Consider the following 13262-nt stretch of genomic DNA (forward strand, 5'->3'; position numbering starts at 1 on the left):
GAAAAAAAAACTCACATCAAAGCAATAAAAACAAGAAATTAAAAGAATAAGAACTAAAATTAAAAATTGAACAACAAAGAGGATAATGATATACTTTACATGTTAGAAGAGAAAAAAAAGAAAAAAAAAGAAAAACAAATGACTATCGGCGACAATACGACCATCACACGCCTGCACGCGTCACGTCATGTGGAAGAAGAGACAGTTCCGCATGCAGCGAGACAACGAATAACTAGATTTAGCCATCAAGTGATGTCATGCGTGCCACCTGAATAACGTAAATACCACCCACTAGCTGGCTCGTTTGAAATATACGCCAACAAATTTTTAAATAAAAAATTAGAAAGAAAATGTGAAAAATAAAAAAAAACCTTATAAACCTATTAATTACACAGAATATCAGTGTGAAAATACCGAAATAACCTTAAAGACAAAACTTATTTTTTGTTTTTTTTAATGTAAAAAACATGCTTTCAATACACATGAATAATAAAAAACCATAAACACCCTTACCCAACAGCTAAATCATTTTTTTTTATCTCGAGTACAAATAAATATTTTTACTATTAAAAAGCATATGAAATGTCAGGAAAGTTGTTGATTAATAGATATAAATTTTGTTGTTTCATGAGGTAAAATATGTTCTTAACGACTAATGAGCTGGTGAAAAAGACCAACAAACCTCTAAGCTTCAAGACTTAAGTTTTTCTTCCTCGAGAGTAAAAGAATAATTTTTTTATAGCAATTCAGGGTAAAACTGCGTGTAGAACTACAATGAAACTCCCATGTTTTTTAGCTTTTATTTTAATAATAAATATTTATAGGAAAGATAAATTCAAGATATAATAATTTTTCAAGAATATATTAAATATAATTAAATATATAAAAAAATTGAATGGAAACACCTTTAAAAATATAAGCATATGTGAAGTGATTTTCTTTGAATATTATTATTTAGGAAGCCAAACGACAAATTAAGTGATTCTCAGAAACAAATATGTCATCTGCTGGAAAGACGGCCTCTTTGGTTTCAATTTTTTTAACGAGCTTAATTTTAACGTAGCCAGAAGAGGAGGCGAATTCATGGCTGACCTCCTCGCATAGCGTTGGAGCACTTTTCACCATAACAATGCTATGCTTTTTTTCTTTCTTTTTGTATTTCGTTTTTTCTTTTTTCAATCTCATTATTTAATACCGGGATTGGGAGACCGAGCTTTGTAGTTTTCTTTAATTTGTTTTTTACAAAGTTTTCATAGTTCTTGGATGACGATGCAACAATGTTATGCCTTGTTTTGTTTTTTTACTTTGTTATTTTTTTCGTTGTCATCGATAAATGCTGGGATTGTTGAAAATTGAAATTTATATAATTTTTTGATTTATTTTTTATTAGATTATTTTAGTTTTATTATCTAAGTCACGAGTTTATCAAGTCAATTCATATTGACTCGAGTTATTTTTTTAATTATTTTTATTTTTGATTTAATTATTTATTACTGTTTTTGTTATGAATTAAACTTCCCAATCTATCATATTTGTTTTATATGGGCTAACCTGGTCTCATAAAATGGGTTGTGAGTTAGCTCAAGTTGTTCTAAGTTGTTTTTTTTGTTATTTTTAGTTTGTATTTTACTGGGTTATCTAAATATAATTACCCGATTTACATGTTTAACATATTAACAAGAGTTGATACAACATGTCACAACTTAATATTTTTAAAAGATATCGTCTAATATGTTGTTAATTTTTTTTAAAAATATATTGTCTTGAATTTCTCTTGTCAAGTCACATTCTTATTGATTGTTCAGGTTGTTATTGGATTTGCCAAGTCGATCGGGTCACACCAAGTCAACCCCCACACTATTTAATTTGAAAATTGAGTTTCATGATCCATTCTAGTTTGTTTTATATAGAATTATCGTGATCTAAAAAAAATACATTGACATTGGTTTGATGCTTAATTTTGCAAAAAAAAAAAAATTAACTAGGAATTAAACTTTATAATTTATTTTAATTTGCTTTATCTGGGGTTATCATGATTTAAAAAAAAAATCATGGTATTTGATTGATGCTTGATTTTGTGAATTTGTTTTTAATTTTATTGTTTTTAAATGTTTTTAGGTCCTTTGAATTTTTTTTTATATAATTTAATATTGCAATAATTTGAAATTTAACTTTATATTTTATTTATTTTTTATAAATTTATTATAGTATACAAAAAATCCTAACTGAGTTAATCATTGATTCTAGGAAAAGGAATCGATTTTAGTGTTTGAAAGCGTTTTTATTGATTTTTTTGCAACAAATAGAGTTCTGTAATTTACGAGTTCCACTCAATATATATTTTTAAGTTGAAAAAATACATGCTTCGACCCTTAGCGTAGCGTGTCCCTAGAAACTAAACAGGATCGAATCATTTCTATTACAATTGCTCGAGTAAATTTTGGTTAGAAACCTTCTAAAAAAGGTCCGTTTAGAAAACGACCACAAAAAAAATCTATGCCAAAATTCAAGATCTCGTTGAAATAAACTTTGCAACGGCACGTAGTCTTGGGTCCACCGGGACCATATTACACTCACCCTGACCACTACTGTCCGCAAACTGCCGTCCGTACAGGTTTGTGTCACCGTAAGCACTGAACAGCCTGCATCTTCTGGCTCCCTGAGCTGCCTTTCTTTCCAATCAAATGGCCCATAAGTCCTGCGGTCCAACCCCTTGTCATTACTTTTCCTTGCAAAGGGTTGTTGACCGTTAAATTAGTGGCACTACCGCCAATAAATTGCCCTCCAGTTTCAAATAATTTATTGTCTCCTAAACATAATATTAAAATAGCATTAGACTATTAGTTAATTATAAAATACCAATCACTAAACCCTTTGTAATCTCCGCTCTCACCGTACAAAGCTCCAAACATGCGACGGGGATTTCGGTCTAAAACAAGACCCGAAAATCTATCATCAAAATTATCGATTCTGTTAGTGTGCCTGTCCAGAGGTTTTAACCTTTTACTTTTCAAAACTGAATCTTGTTAAGAAGAAGAAGAAGAAGAAAAAAAGGCCTGCACTATTTTTACTCGAATTGAGCCATGGCATTTTCTAGTGATTCGATGCTTCAAAAGATCTTTGCAAAGAGCCCGGCTTTTGATTCAAACAAAAGGGTCTTTGGAAAACCAGTGAGTATTTCTGGTGGGGCAATTTCTTGCAATGAAAGGAATCTGAAGAGTAAAGGCAGGATTGCAGTAAAAGCAGCAGCAGCAGCAGATGTTATGGGTTTGAAGAATCATGAGGTGAATCTGGATCTGGGGTTTGATGTGGTGGCTGAGAGAGAGTTGAGAGAAAAAGGGTTCTTGGGGATGAGGAAGACAAAGCTAGTGTGCACTATAGGGCCTGCTTGTTGCTCTCTGGAGGATTTGGAGAGATTGGCAATGAGAGGGATGAATGTGGCTAGACTTAATATGTGTCATAATACAAGAGAGTGGCACCGTGATGTCATTAGGAAAATCAAGAAGTTGAATGAAGAGAAAGGGTTTTCTGTTTCGGTTATGATTGACACTGAAGGTAGTCTGATTCATGTTGTGGATCATGGAGTTCCTTCCTCTCTCAAAGCAGAGGTATCGTACTAGAATCCCATTGTATTGTTGGGCTTAAATCAGTGCTTTAAGATACTTCTCTCTCTCTCTCTCTCTATTGGAGTAGTATGAACATTTTTTTAGTAGCTGTTAATTTAGGAGAATTACGAGCAGAATGCAGCATAACTGGAACTCAGCATTAAGTTTCCCTTTAATTAGGGGAAAATATGTCTATAGTCTATTTCTTAATTTTGGATTCTAATAATAATTTGTTGTGATCGGTGGATTTTTGTTTTCACTGGGCACCAGGAAGGTTCAGTTTGGGTATTTACAGCTCAAAAGTTTGAAGGTTCTCGTCCATTTACTGTGCAAGCCAATTATCAAGGCTTCTCTGAAGGTAATGAATTTATTTTATTGCTCATTGGGTCACTTATCCTTTAGTTTTTAAATCTTAGAAGAAATAATAAAAAAATGCTTTATTTTAATTTATCTCAATAAAATTGAATCATCGGCAGGCATCATGGTGGGTGATGAACTGGTTATTGATGGTGGAATGGCAAGGTTTGAAGTTGTCGAAAAGATGGGGAATGATTTGCATTGCAAGTGCACAGATCCTGGTCTATTCCTACCTCGAGCCAAATTAAGCTTCTGGAGAGATGGGAAGCTTTCCTATCACGGTCTTCCAACTCTATCCCCAAAGGTTTATTTATGATTAATCTCTTCTCTCAACGGTTATCACATTCTATGGTGGTCAATTCATCTTAGTTGGGTTACATTAATTACACTATAATTTTGTTCTTAAGCTAGTTGTAATTGCATCAGATATCACAGCTTTTGCAGTCTGCTTTCTGTTTCGCTAGCTTTTCTCAAAATACGATTAAGAAAACCCAGTACTTTTTAGGTTGTTTGAGTCCAAAACACTAAATTAAAATTGTGTCTCCGCAACTTGCATGCTTGGTACCGCAGACATCCTAGCAGCACTTCTGTCAATTTCCAGGGATCTATGTCATAATGTCTTGAAGTTCATGGATTCACTGGTAGGAACATATAAGGATAGGCTCTCCATGTCATAATCGTTGTTGTCCAACATTGCATACTTTATCTTTGACAGAATTTTGCATGCCCAACATTGCATAATTCATTAGATTTCAAACTCAATCGGACTTACATAGATGAGCATGGTAGCTGTTGATAGTGAGAAATCCTTGGTTTTATGCTCTGATAAATTTATCAGTTATACTCATTAAATGATCTACAGGATTGGGAAGATGTTGATTTTGGAATTTCTGAAGGTGTTGATTTTATTGCCATGTCATTTGTAAATGATGCTGATTCTGTCAAGGATCTGAAGAATTATCTCTTTGCCAAAACGTCCAAGTAAGAACACATTCATCAAGTTGAGATATCACGTAATTTACCCACATAATAATTTCCCTTCCTCTTTCGATTTGTCTCCCATAATATTATGTATTTTACTTGGCTAGTTATTTAGATTCTCTTTTACAGACCAACAAGTAGATGCTGAAACCATACCTGAACAACCTTGTCTTGGCAGATATGTAGCTAATATTACGTTGCCATATTTTTGAAAGAGTGTTAATCTATGTCCTACATGTTACTGAGTTAGCTAACCACATAGATATAATTGTTTTTTTTCCTTCCTGCGACTTAGTATCTTCTGGAAAACAAAGAGAAAAAACTTAAAGATTGATGTCATTTACAGATCAATAAGAGTACTGGCAAAAATTGAGACCTTGGAGTCTCTTCAGAAGCTGGAAGAAATTGTAGAGGCATCTGATGGAATCATGGTGGCTCGTGGTGACCTAGGAGTTGAAGTTCCACTTGAACAGATTCCAACAGTCCAGGAGGACATAACTCGCTTATGTAGGCAGATGAACAAGCCAGTAATTATTGCTTCTCAACTTCTTGAATCCATGGTTGAATATCCAACTCCAACACGTGCTGAGGTATTTATTATATGACAACATCTATTGTAATTGCAATTTAATATTTTGGTTGGGGGACACTATTTTTCTGAAGGGAGAGAAACATCTAAACATTTTTTTTTGGACAGGATGTGTTCTTGAGAGTAGAAAACCAAAAGAATCAAACCTTACACAGGCAGTTTAAAAGCTCCACATTAAATGACAGATTGAAAATTTATATATGATTCTACAAAATCAGATAAAGAAGTGGAAAAGGAACACCTTATTTCACTGCTTGGTCGTGAGAGATCTTTGAAATCCATTCAACTAATTTTGGAATTAAACAGGTGTCACTTTCAAGTATCACATCTAATGGAATGATGGCAGCTGCTTTTTTAGACATGGCATGAATATGGATCAGTGTCCTGTGGAAATGGATTGAGAGAAACAATAGAGCTATTCAGATTGAGACTTCAATTCATGAGATTATTAAGTCTTGTCTAAGGAGCTGTTTTGTTCTAGAGGGCCCATGCATTTCTTTCTGTAAAGGAAAACAATATATATAGTGTTGTTGAGATTTTGTTTGACTGATTACCTTCTTTTATTTGATAAGGTGGCAGATGTTTCTGAAGCTGTTCGACAGTATGCAGATGCACTGATGTTGTCTGGTGAATCAGCTATTGGGTTACATGGGCAGAAGGCTCTTTCTGTCTTGCAGGTGGCCAGCAGTCGAATGGAACTATGGAGTCGCGAGGAAAACCGACAGAGTACTCTTCATAACTGTCAGCTGGGAGGTTCATTGTCTGATTGCATCGCTGAAGAAATATGCAGTTGTGCTGTTCAAATGGGTATAATTTTCTTTTAACATCCCTATACATTTCACACTTTTGTTGTGAACTATTAAGTGGATAGGTGGTATGACAGATGTTAATCGTATCTTTTCAACTTTTTTAAACAAAAAATGTCTTCTCAACATTCTCTATAAACTGAGGAAATTTATTGACAAAAACAATAGCTTTCCTTAAAATATTGCATATTATTCCAACCTTAGACAATAATGAGCCAAAAGTCAATTGATGATGCTTGTATTGAGCAGGCTTTTGTGTAGTACCTTGACTGGCTTAGTTCACCATCCTGCATTCAGTTAAATTGTAATTTGGAACAATGTCTTGAAAATTTTGAACTGCATATTCTCTGTGCATAAGATGTTGAAGGGGAAATGATATGGGATTTGTAGTTATAGTTTCATCGATGAACAAATGTGTGATTTTGGTTGTCCTTGACATGCTGCCATCCCTAATGATATCAAATAACCATTGAATCCCATTGGGTTTTAGTAGAAGTCCAGTGAAATATGCTAACAATGTACTTGATATATCATCAATGCATGGTCTTCCCTTCTCTTTTGAACTTATAAGCACACACGGGATATTAACTTTTGGAGTATCACCCAAAATATCCAGGCCAATGACTTGAAATTTATGCCGGTTTTCTTTTTCTGCAGCCAACAACCTTGGTGTAGATGCTATCTTTGTGTACACAAAGCATGGTGAAATGGCATCACTTCTATCTCGCAATAGGCCTTACCCTCCCATATTTGCTTTCACGAGTGACAGTGATGCTCGGATGGCTTTGAATTTGCAGTGGGGAGTTATCCCACTTCTTGTTGACTTGGCAGATGATATGGAAGCCAACATCTCAAAAACCATTGATCTGATGAGAGCAAATGGAATGGTAAAAGAGGGAGAGGCTGTCCTGGTGGTCTCAGATTTAACTGCAGCACATGCAACTTCAACGACATTCCAATCAATCCAGGTGAAGATCATTGTTTAGCAGAATTTCTCCCTTCTGAATTCTGTTCACTTATGTACGTTAGGTATCAGTGAAAGGTAAAGTAAAAGAGGAAACTTCGAGTCCGAGGCAGAAGGGTGCACATACCCTTTTTATTTGCGTGGTTTTGTTCTTATTCCATTATATGATGATTGTGAGTGGACTAATCCTCAATGTTTGAAGGAAAGTTTGTGATTAAAACTTGGATGTTGGATCCATCTGTTCTTGAAGAGAATGCATAGAACTACAATAGAAGATGTGTAATGGTCCATTCAATCAAATGAATTTGGTTTATTAAATTATGCGTGACCGTTATCTGATTAGATACCAAATTCCAGAGCTTCCATTTGGGGCTTACACATGGTTCTGCTATTTAAGAATATTTGCAATCAGAAATAAGGTTGGCCACATGGCAACATATTGCCTGCATAAAAATGTCAGGGAAACTTGTAACAGAATGAAGGTCATCATTCCTGCCCTTAACAGCGCTGTCTAGTGGGGTTTTAGTTTCCTTCTTGAAACAGGTTTTTTTTTAACTAATCTAGCTCCTTGCACCAAGTAAAATCCGTTTGTACTGGCTTTAAAGCATGGCATTGCTTGCCACACACCTAGAAAGGGCTTCTAGTGACGGGACATGCTTCTTTTAATAAATTCACCCTGTATCACCTAGCCCTTGAAATGTTCAAACCTCAAGATGATACAAAGAGTACGAGCACGGCTTTATTTTGATCTTTTTCTTCAAGAAAAATTTGCTGCTCTCGGGACCGAGTTTGAGAACTGAAAACAGACAGTACAAGAAATCCACGAAATGGTGTGAACAATATATGTACTGTCCATATCATCGAAACTCTATCCGGAGTCTATTTTTGTGTACATGTGATTATAATGGAGGTCAGAACTGGATGCATTTCATGTTTAGCCCCACCATTCACTGCTAATTTGCAGGCTATCTGCAATAAAGACGATGTTGCCGGGTCGTAATAGGCTATTATTACACAATGTTTCTATCCATTCAGGTTGGCTATAGTTTTTGGAATTACTTTTTCAATGGGCAGCAACTGAAACTTGCAAGTTTTATTTAGGTTTCAGACTACGGTCCTACAAGAAACTCCTCGTTGGGATTTCTGATGGTAACCAGCTCCTCATCAGCGTATCCATGAATCATATTCCCCAATAATTATGCTACAAAACAAAGATTGTGTGTAATCATATGCTTAAGAGACGTGAATTGAGAATTTATGTCTTTCTATCAATTTTAAAGGTGCCGTGAAAGTAACATGACTTCCTCTCTTTCCCTGTCAAGAACCAATCACATAAGCAATTGAGCTTCAATATGATTCAAACTTTGTTTAGATTTAGATAATGCTGATTTCTTGAATGTTTACCGTCTTTCACCTCCTCAAATGAGAATAAAAATAAAACAACCATATGTCAAATGCTACGCCCACCTGCACCCTTGAGTTTATGTTTGCAGGGAAATGCAGGGGTGGCAATAGAAAAGTCATATATATACAAAACAATTCTTGGATGGTAATTTCCTTTTGTATTGAATCTTAGAGTATACCTTCTCAACAACCATATAACCACTAGCTTTGACTACTTTCACAAAGCTAAATGGAAAGAGTTCAGTGAATCTTTCCCATCTTTCTTACTTACTTACAATTGACTTGATGATTTTCTTACGAAGACACAAATCGTTACTATTTTCATAGCTCATGCCTTCTCTTTGTTTTTCAAGTTTCTAAGCAGTTCCTTCATTTTAATACCTCCTATTTTCTAAAATCAAAGGTCACCTTTTTATTATCTTTTTTCCTTTTCTTTTTTTGGGCTTGCTTCATTGATTTCGTGGAGAGTAAATTGTGTGGCAATTCCTATCCCCACAAAAACGGACATCACCCGACTTCGTAGCCACAGAAGCCATCCAACAGTCACATCATTTATGCGTACGTTAGTTCCATATAGCCTCTGCTTACTAAAATACACCCATTTGGCGATACAGGGCTACAGGCAACCAGAACCCACCTCTTGTCTTCACCACTTCCTTCCTTTCTCTAGAAACAAGCGCACAACTCCACTTCTTCTAATAATATTTTATTTTCTCTTCTTGAAAAAACGATTTGAAGTATTCTTCATTACTCAGACTCGTTCACTTCACTTCATGCCAAACACCACCTCAACATGGCTTCTCTACACATACTGAAATCAACTCTCTCCACCCTCTCCACTTCACCGTCAAAAGACTTCATCGGGAAATCAAATTACAGGAAAACAATTCCCAAGTTGAGAACTTTTTATGGCAGCTCAAGAAGATATTCTGGGAGACAGCAAAAGGTTAAGGTTTTTTGTTCGGTCCAAGAAGAAGATAATAATCAAAGAAATGGCAAGTTTTCATATCAAAGTTTCGAACTTTATTGGTTTTTTGTGATCCTATATTAGAAAGATAGTAGCTTTCTGTTAATATTTATGTTATGCGCTTGTGGGTTTGCTTAGTGAAGAGGGTTTTGTGTTTTTTTTTCTTATATACAGGGGAAGAGCCAACAGAGTCTTTGTTCATGAAGGAACTGAAGAGGAGGGGTATGACTCCAACTTCATTGCTTGAAGAGACTAATAGAGGCAATTATGGAGTGGAAGATGAAATGAAAATAGGAGAGGAAGATAGGGGTTTCTCCAAAAGAAATCCAGTATCAACTGAACTTGATAAAAGTTTGTCTAATCAAAGGGAGAAGTCAATGGCTCTTAATAGTGAAGGAATTGAGGTTAGTTTTGTTTCTTTACTCTTTGTTTACTATTTCTCAAAGTTTGTTTTGCTCTTTGTTTATTTGTCGAAGTATTGCTTGAATTTTCTATTAATTAAGCCGTGCCAAAACTTGAGCTCTAATCATGGGAGAATCTTTTGTTGTGTATACTTTCTTACCTAGATCTAAAGGTGATTTCTACCGGCACTAATCCTAAATGAATCATTATTATCTCATTCATGTTGAAGCTCCCGGTGCTGTTTGTAATCTAAAGTAGATCTAATGAGGTTATTTTTTTAATGGTCTTCCTAAATGGCTATCGACACTTGGCTGTTTCATTTGTTTCTTTCCACCAATTCAGATGTGATTGTTTATTTAGTCCTTGTTTTAATTGGAGATAGATTTTTTTTTTCTTTTGCAGATCTAAGTGCAGGTATGCTATGACGGGCTTATATTTTTTTCTCTGTTTCAGGGGTTAATTCCTAGGGCCAAGCTTTTGCTTACTCTTGGAGGAACTTTCTTCCTGGGATTTTGGCCATTGATTCTCATAACTGTTGCATTTTTTTCCAGTCTCTACTTTGTAAGTTATTTTCCTGTTACACTCATGTCTATTTAACATGTTACTATGGATCGTTGCCAGTTTTGTTTGGTGTTTCTTTGTCCAAACCTTGTGCTGCGTTAGGTCAAGGTTTTTTTATTTTCTAATTGCTATCATTAGTTCTACTCTGACATCTTATTCAGCTATTTGAAATATGTTTTTTGTTGGAAGGTGATCAATGATGTGGTGTATTGAAATTTGAGATCTGAAAGTGGCTACTGTCATATATAGTGTGTTTCTGTTGGGGCACTGTGTAAGTGTTCACGTTACCATGATTATAAATTGGAATGGTTTGGCCATGAGGTCAGACTTAGTTCATATACACAAACGAGAAAGGTAGGATAACATAAAGCATTTCTTCAAATGTTGATCATGATAGTTTGTTGATGAGGATCCATCAAACAAGGGGCATAAGATCAAATTTTAAACAATCTTGTAGTTTGTTCTACCGCCAAGAATAGGATTGGCAAGCTTAAGGGGATCTTTGGTTAACTATGAGGCATCTTATACCACAGTAATTTGACCTTATTTTTTGAGTTGGTTGCATGCTAGCTAAGCCCTCTACTTCCTTCAATTTTGGAACATTCTACTTCTAGGTGGAAAAAAACAGAAATTGTGGAGAAGGCATTGTCTTTGAGTGGATGTTTTCTCTCTATTGAGTTGTGAGTCTACTTGTTACTTATGATGTCACATACTTAAACTCTTTGTTTCGTGTCCGCTTATGCTTTTAGTGAATCTGCTGTTGGTTGTCAATGCTCTAGGGAGAGTCAAATAGTCCTTGTCATCATATTGGTTGCGCATAACTTATTTGTCCCATGGAAATTAGCTACTGATGATTCAAAAAAAAAAAGGAAAAAAGAAACTAGTTACTGACATGTTTCCTCTTTTCTTTGGGCAGTACTTTGGGCCAAGCTTCGTCCACGACGGAAGCAATGCATCATTCTCCCCACCACAATATATTGATCCATATGAACTGCTGGAAGACGAAAGAATATCTCAAATAGCTCCTAGTTTAAAATGAAGCACAAAACAATTCTACGTAAACCAGCATCTTTAAACTTCAATTATAGATTGGATATCTCTGTAGCATATTTTGTCTGGCCTAGTTGATTCTTTTTCTTTGTAAATACTATCATACCAATTACCATGTACTCTCAACTGTTCTATGTTCAGCATCTTTCCCAATATTTTCAATTTCCAGTTCTTGCTGGAACGCCAAGAAAGGTGTTTGTGGTCTCATTGTTTATGTGCTATTTTAGAATCCATTTCCTTGTGCATGCAGCATGCAATTCCTCCACAGAGTAATCAATCCAAGTGCCGCAGAGCTTCAATTATTCTAATTCTTGCCGAGTTAAAATTTATCGATAACACGTCTCCTTTTTATGAATCTTCCAGAGTATACGGAAATTCTTTAGTTGAAAAGTTCCCCCCCCCCCCCCCCCCCCCCCCCCCCCCTCGAAGTTATCATAATCTAATTTTTAGTTTTTAATTTTATATAAATAAAAAGAAAATGAAAGGATGAATGGAATGGAATGAACAAAGAAAAATTGAGATTTAGGTTAAGATAACACAAATAAAAAGTTTTGAGGGTTACTTAGGTGGATTAATAAATTTAAGAGCTAATTTTGGTATAAATCGAAAGAATTGATAGGTCTGGAGATTTAATTAAACTTTAATGAATGATATTGAGTGTTTAATTGAAGAATTGATAAGTTTGGAGACTTAATTGAGTTTAAAATTAGTTTAAGTAATGAAATCAGGGGTTTAATTGAAGAAAAATCAAAGTTTGGAGTCAAATAAGGACTCAATTGATTAAATTAGAAGTCAAGGATTGTTGTGTAAAAATCGCTAAAATACAGGGGTCTAATTACAATTTTTCTCGGGGTTCGTTCAACAAAATATTAACATTTCGAGGATCAAATTGAAAAACAACCGCTCCAGTCCAGAAATGGTGCCGTTTTTCATTTCCATTCATTGTCTTCTTCCTCTGGAAATCATAGTTATTAAACTCGGACCAGCCTGCGCAGGTCGACCTGGGACCCGATCGATTTGGTGGCTTGACCGATCCGGGTAAGTTAAAAGACCGGGATGAGCAAAAACCCGACAAAACCCGATTGACTTGTTAGGTTGACCCGTGACCCGGGAAACCCGGCAAAACCCTGTTGAGACCCGATTTTTTTTTCTAAATGTATTTTTTCTCTTAGTCAAAGACTCTTTTTTTTTGTTTTTTTAGTTGATCATTAATCATTTTCAAAGTTCAATATATAAATACTAAAAGAATATTTTATTTTTTCAATGTGAGATTTGAAACCCTTCATAATATATATTTTATGTTTATAAGAGAAAAATTATTTTTTCAATGTAAGATTTGAAACTCTTTAGTATACATTATCTATATTCACAAGAAAAAAATTATATTTTTTCAATGTTGAATAATTTTTTTTATTTAAATACTTCAATTTTAAAAAATAATACACTAACATAATATTATTTTTCTATATGATATCAAAAACTTTTTCTTAATTTTTTTTATATAAATTATTAAAATTTTAATTTTTTTTAAAAGAATTTTCAGTCTCACCCAAGTCAACTCGTATAATCCATGACC

General features: G+C 34.7%; 2 protein-coding genes across 2 annotated transcripts; both read left to right on the plus strand.

Moving 5' to 3' along the window:
- The first annotated feature begins 2798 nt into the window (after nucleotides 1-2798).
- On the plus strand, nucleotides 2799-7620 carry LOC7469653 (pyruvate kinase isozyme A, chloroplastic). The gene is made up of 7 exons (XM_052455981.1): nucleotides 2799-3608; nucleotides 3876-3963; nucleotides 4082-4266; nucleotides 4825-4943; nucleotides 5290-5533; nucleotides 6105-6339; nucleotides 6996-7620. The coding sequence occupies exons 1-7, from the start codon at nucleotides 3084-3086 to the stop codon at nucleotides 7322-7324; spliced, it is 1725 nt and encodes a 574-aa protein (XP_052311941.1). The 5' UTR covers nucleotides 2799-3083; the 3' UTR covers nucleotides 7325-7620.
- A 1592-nt stretch (nucleotides 7621-9212) lies between these two features.
- Nucleotides 9213-11893, plus strand: LOC7469652 (uncharacterized). The gene is made up of 4 exons (XM_006379097.3): nucleotides 9213-9701; nucleotides 9848-10077; nucleotides 10529-10636; nucleotides 11553-11893. The coding sequence occupies exons 1-4, from the start codon at nucleotides 9500-9502 to the stop codon at nucleotides 11673-11675; spliced, it is 663 nt and encodes a 220-aa protein (XP_006379159.1). The 5' UTR covers nucleotides 9213-9499; the 3' UTR covers nucleotides 11676-11893.
- Nucleotides 11894-13262: the final 1369 nt, after the last annotated feature.

The sequence above is a fragment of the Populus trichocarpa genome, chromosome 9 (genome assembly GCF_000002775.5).
Source record: "Populus trichocarpa isolate Nisqually-1 chromosome 9, P.trichocarpa_v4.1, whole genome shotgun sequence".
Classification (NCBI taxonomy): Eukaryota; Viridiplantae; Streptophyta; class Magnoliopsida; order Malpighiales; family Salicaceae; genus Populus; species Populus trichocarpa.